Source organism: Notechis scutatus, chromosome 3, assembly GCF_049901735.1.
Source record: "Notechis scutatus isolate UNSWTSFEM ecotype Mainland chromosome 3, rNotScu1.2, whole genome shotgun sequence".
Lineage (NCBI taxonomy): Eukaryota > Metazoa > Chordata > Lepidosauria > Squamata > Elapidae > Notechis > Notechis scutatus.
Window position 1 is genome coordinate 69,379,107 of NC_142011.1, and position 6,175 is coordinate 69,385,281.

At 36.7% G+C, this 6,175-nt stretch overlaps 1 protein-coding gene across 2 annotated transcripts in view; it reads left to right on the forward strand.

Annotated features, from left to right (window-relative positions):
- Positions 1-5,966, forward strand: part of PGM1 (phosphoglucomutase 1) — a 30,923-nt gene extending 24,957 nt beyond the window's left edge. For both annotated transcript variants that reach the window (XM_026665977.2, XM_026665976.2), the window contains exons 8-11: positions 648-783; positions 2,940-3,123; positions 4,263-4,397; positions 5,318-5,966. In XM_026665977.2, the coding sequence (XP_026521762.1) occupies positions 648-783; positions 2,940-3,123; positions 4,263-4,397; positions 5,318-5,407 (545 nt within the window). In that variant the 3' untranslated portion in view covers positions 5,408-5,966. The remainder of the gene's footprint in view (positions 1-647; positions 784-2,939; positions 3,124-4,262; positions 4,398-5,317) is intronic.
- The last annotated feature ends 209 nt before the right edge of the window (positions 5,967-6,175 follow it).

Here is a 6,175-nt window from a genome sequence, read left to right on the forward strand (position 1 = left end):
AACATTACAGAGCTAGATTTTCTATTTGTCTGGTTTTTTTCTGCAGTAACATTGACTTTTATCGATGTGCCTGGATTGCGGGAGGGGGACCTTCTGTTTCAAAGGTGGAGAAAGACAGGCCCAATACATGTTTGTTTATAAGATGTACAGTATATTACCACCCATCTTATGCAACATAACTCTGGATGGCTCACAAACTCCTATAAAAACATAAAAGTCAGTATGGAAAATTCCTGGCATCAAAATATAATCTTTCTGTGCTCCAGCCTCATGTCACCCTAAGTCTTGTGGGAAACAAGAGGTCTTGATGGCTTCTCAAAAGTCCACAAGGGGAGAGTCCTGCCAATTCTTAGGGGAAGGAACAGCTATAGAAAAGGAACACCACCTAGGTCCAATTATATGGCAACATTTGACAGAAGGGACCTGGATCTCATCCACTCTGTCGGATCTAATGGAATAGACACTTAGGAAGGGGTATCCCACAGATACGTTGGCTCTGTGCCATTCAGTACTTTAAAGGTGGTCCATATCTAGTGAGCCACATACCTGGTGGGCCACCGGTTATCCAATCCTGCTCTGTTTCATCATTCTTCACATAGATGAAGGATTGATCCCATTTGTATGCTGTTTATCTGTCATTTTTACAGGATCGGATCATATTCGTGAAAAAGATGGCCTCTGGGCTGTGTTGGCATGGTTGTCGATTATAGCTACCAGAAAACAGAGCGTGGAATCAATCCTGAAAGATCACTGGCAACAATATGGGCGGAATTTCTTCACAAGGTAGTAATTCCATAGATTTGAGATTTGTTTAATTAGAATGGATAAAAATCTCATTAAGTTCGACTTCCATGAAATAATATAGTTAAAGGACACATATTCTTGGGAAATCAAGAATTCTGTTTTTAAACTCCGTTATGTAAACAATGCAGAATTTGCTAGTAAATTCTAGTAGAGTTCGCTGTTTGAAAGTAAGATTCCAAATTACAGATATAAAAGCTTTGTGAATGCTTCAGGTTCTCACAATATACAGGACCTGTTTTTCTTCTATCTACTATGGATTTCTAATTTATATCTAGAACTGTTGGGATGTTTAATAAAAAAAAAAGTGCCAAAATTTTGTAATATCAACGTTATTTTCTTAATTGTCCCATTATTGGGATGGCTCAGGAATTCTGGAGTTGAAGTCCACAGGTCATAATGGGGCCATAGTTGCCCATCCTGCTTTACATTAATTTCCACCTACTACAACCCTGTGATGATGTTACAAAATTGTGCACTGTCTTTTTAGAAGGTTGGGTAACCCCTAAGATATATGGAGAAAATACATGATTTGTGGAAGAGAGAATTACCATGCAGTCTGCTTGTTCAGTGTGACTAGTTTAGGAAGCATGATGGGTCTTTTTTTGGCCTATGTGTTCTTTCCCCTCCCATAAATATCACCTTTGTAGCTGCTGTACTTTCTAGGCTGCTTCAGGGACACATCTGCAGAGATAGATATTTTTAAAAACACAGTATATCTAATACTTCCATTGATTAGTTCCAAGGGTCTCCTCCCACTTTGAAGTAATGGAGGTGAAGAGGTCTCTAAATGTGGATTTTATTTCTCCCCATGGATTCACTTTCTTAAACTTCCTTAGCTTCTTAATGTTGGTCATACCATGACTACATTTGTGACTATGAATATAGTGCATGTCTCAGCAGTTACAGTGCCTGGCTGATCTCATCTTACCTAGGGAATTAAACGGGGTGAGTCTTACATGGTATATGAAGAAAAAACCACTAAGGAATCCCAGGCTAGAGGCCAAAATGAGAAGCTGAAACCTTCTGGATGAAGGCAACAGCAAAGCGGGTCTTATTGTTCCTTCTTACTGAAAGTTACATAGAAGTACCCATACTTCTCATTTGGAGTCAGCTTGGAAAAGATTTCACCCAAAATTACATGCCGAAAGTTGCCATTATATATAGAGATTCTTTATTACAGTCATCATTCTAGGATGTAAAGCATATGGCAAACATAAAACTAATACTTATGAATTAATTTAAGTAAGCATATCAGTTGAATTGTTGCAAATTGTATATATTGGCATGACAAAATGTGATTATGCTTAAAGAAATTGAGAGTCTTTTGATCTGAAAGCAAGAGTTATAAATAAAACTTCTAGGAATGGCCAGGGAATTCAGTTCAATAGGAATGCCGGGTGGTAGGCCCCAGGAGACGTGCATACGCTGCTGTAGCTCCTGCCCTTTGGAACATCCTTCCTTCAGAGACTATATGGCCCCGACTCCAGGCCTTAAAAACTTGGCTAGTGCCCAGGCCTAGAGTCCCGGAATGTGTCAAGGACACTGTTTCTTAGCTGTACTAAGGATTGTACTCATAATTGTCTCAGCTGTTGTGTACATTCATTTTTGTACTGCTTTAAACTGTTACAATTGTTTTAGAATGGTTCACTGCCCAGAATCACTACACTGAGATAGGAGGCTATACTAATTAGTTAATTAATTAATTAAAATATATGCACATACATATGGATACACACATGTGTATTATGTGTATGTATATGAGTGTCTGCATATGCTAGACATTTTCATCTTATCTTTTCTCAGAAAACAGTCACACGTGACTCTAAATTTAATAAATAAATATCTATGAAACAATCTTATTCAAACTTAGAACACAACAGCAGCAAAACACCTGTTTGCTGAGAGAGAAATAAGGCCAGTGGGTAGGGGGAAAAAGAAATACAATCTATCATTTATTTTAAATAACGCTAATTAATGCTTGATTTATGACATTGGTCTGAAGCATCCTAGCTCTTCCTTTTTCTGCCTGAAAAGAGGAATAAATGATTGCATACCAAGTCCAAAAACAAAACAGGGGATTGGATGGCTGGTTGCGGTCTGCGTTTCTTTGATCAAAATTTCCTGACTATTCATAGATATGATTATGAAGAAGTGGATTCTGATGGGGCTAACCGGATGATGAAAGATCTAGAAACTCTGTTCTTTGACCGGTCCTTTGTGGGCAAGAAGTTATCAGCTGGTGACAAATCATACGTTGTGGAAAAAGCTGATAATTTTGAATACAGCGATCCTGTAGATGGAAGCATTTCAAGGAATCAGGTTGGCAAAATGTTTAAACTGGAAGCTTTCATATCTGGGGAAAATGCTCTTCTTTTACCAGTATATTTAATGATGTTACTTTTAGCCCTGTGCATAGCTAAGTAAAAATTAAACAAAATTCAAATTAAGTTATTTTTATTCGCAGTTGCTGTAAAAGTGAAAAGAACTTTTACCTGAATTTCTTAGCTGTTTAAAGATAGATTTTGGTTTTGATGATAATGGTGATGATTATTTACAGCATAGTAGAAGCACTGATAATTATGTTTTGGTGTTTAGAAATTAATTAATGTTTACTAATAAATAGTTTTTATGCAGGTCACTTGATAGCAGTAATTTAGCAAAACAAATCATAACATACAATATTTTAATATTCATTATTTATTAGTATCTAGTTGGCCTTGGCTGATATTGAAAAAAAAACTAACAAAGTTGGTATGAGAACGGAAATCCACCTGGAGATTTCAGTCTCTACACTAGACTGGGGGTCGGAAAAAATGTAAATGCAGACAGATCCATTGTTGCCATCAGCACATTGATATTGACAGCAGGAGTTGAACTCAATGTAAGATAGATGTTACTGAAATCCTAGCAATAACAGGAATATTTTCTTTGTTGTGATTCTGGTTCTATTGCTTATTTTAATTAAAGCTTGGCTAGCCTTAGTGGCTTATTCTGAAAGGATATCACCAAGATAAATTATATTTCTCATTGCCAGGATCCTTTGTTTGCTGAACTAGTTTGATCAAAACGTGTAAAGATACTTAAGAAATGTAACTTATTTGGGAAAGAATGGTATATAAAATACATAAATTAATGTTTAATTTCTACATAGTTTGAAGCACTTGCAGATCTTCATAGCAAAATAAAAATTAAGAGCTCATCTTTTCTTTTCAGGCATATTATTAAAATTGACATATAATAGCCAGAAGTCAATGAAAGTCAAGTAGTCTTTTTATAAAATAGATTTCAGAAGGCCTGAAATAAATTCTTTCTTTCTTTCTTTCTTTCTTTCTTTCTTTCTTTCTTTCTTTCTTTCTTTCTTTCTTTCTTTCTTTCTTTCTTTCTTTCTTTCTTTCTTTCTTTCTTTCTTTCTTTCTTTCTTTCTTTCTTTCTTTCTTTCTTTCTTTCTTTCTTTCCAGGGTTTGCGGCTCATTTTTGCTGATGGTTCTCGCATCATTTTCAGACTTAGTGGCACAGGAAGTGCTGGAGCAACTGTGCGACTGTATATTGACAGCTATGAAAAAGACGCCCCAAAAATATATGAGGATCCGCAGGTGGGTTGAGTTGCCAAGCGGTGTCACCCTTTTCAGTTTTTTTCCCTAATCTTTTTCATGCACATAAAACCATTGAAAATGTTGTTAGTATTAGAGTCAGGAATCTGTGTTACTTAAATTGTTGGGTCATAGATTTATTGGCTATGCTGGTGCTGTAATTCTAATTTGTAAACATTCCTGTGTAAACATTCCAATGGATCAACACTGCAAAGAAAGCAGACCCTGCACTTGTGGGAAAGCAGGGAGAAACAAGGAAGAAAAATAAAGGAATTAAGACTCATTTTGCTTTGTGAGATATTGGAAATATTACAGGCTTCATTTCTATCTCTGATTCCAAGACTTACTGTATGCCAAACGCTCTCAGGATTCCTGTTTCATAGTGTGAGAATTTAAAACTTGTTTACTGAATTAAAGTTATACAGGAGTGTTGGCAGGGTGTCTGCAGGACCTGGTCAAAAATGTCAAGGTAACAACCATGATGTTGTCTGATGCTCATTTTAAAAAAAGGAAGCTTTGATTACAGTCATTGCTGCCATCTTTGACCACACCCAGCAGGCATCCTAGTGAGACTGTATCCAGGCAGGTTTCTAGAATCCTAGTATGATCTGAAGAATAGCAAGCAGATGGTTGTAGGAGACAACCAGGCTGAACCTGAGGGTGGAGTTAAATACGTCATCAGTTTGGACTCTATGCCCACATCAGAGACCCAAGTTCACCCGCCCCTTGAAGTCCATTGACTCTTATCTGGCACCAATTCACTTTGATCATTAGTAATTCAGAGTCTTATATATAGTTAGCATGAAATAAACTTGTAGTGGTTTTGAACTCCACCCTGGCTCCTGACTTCTTGAATCTGACATTGGTTTCCAAAATCTTGACTGGTGTTCCTCTTCATTTTTCTTTCTCTTTCTTTTTGGCAGGTCATGTTGGCTCCTCTCATCTCTATTGCACTGAGCCTTTCCCAGCTTCATGAGAGAACTGGCCGCACAGGCCCTACCGTCATTACATAATGTAACACTTGAAGCCATTTGAATAGAAACGGTTTGGATAGCTGGCTGCTCCCCATCGGAATCTGCTAATCTTACCTCAAGTGATCAATTATCTCCATTCTCTCCTTCTCCCCACCTTAACACTGTATCCAAAAGCATTACAATCTGCTAAAAGGGTAGACATGATATTACAAGTTTACACTAAGTGTATGCTGATATACATTGTCCTTTTAACGTTATCTTATCACCGGTCTATGTTGCCTTTTGTTTTAAATAATCATTAGAAAAGATTACTGTATAAAAACAGCTGGACAAAATAACAATATAACTTTATCAGGTGTGATCCAAACTGCCTCAGCACACAATTTGGGTGTGTATATGTATGTGGGTATGTATCCATATATTTGTGAGCAACATACAGACTTTTTAAGTTTTGTCCCTCTAAAATGGCAATCACTGTGAATTGGTCCCTCTGAAATGAATACCTATGATTTTCTGTACAAATATTCCATTGTGTCTTCTGGACAAATTAAATCATTAATATATAAAAAATTAATCATATTAAATGAAATAAAGCAGTGTAACTTGAGTGAGTTCAATTTTCAGAAATGGAATTATGGATTGCGCTTATACAATGCATTAACTCGGATCTCTATGAAAATGACACCCCTGGCTGCAAGTAGAGCAAAAATCTAGAGGCGTTTATTTTTTCAGTCTGCATATTCATCTTATGCATTGCCATTGCTTGTCACATTATTATTTATAACATACCTAAGATGGGCTTGGTTT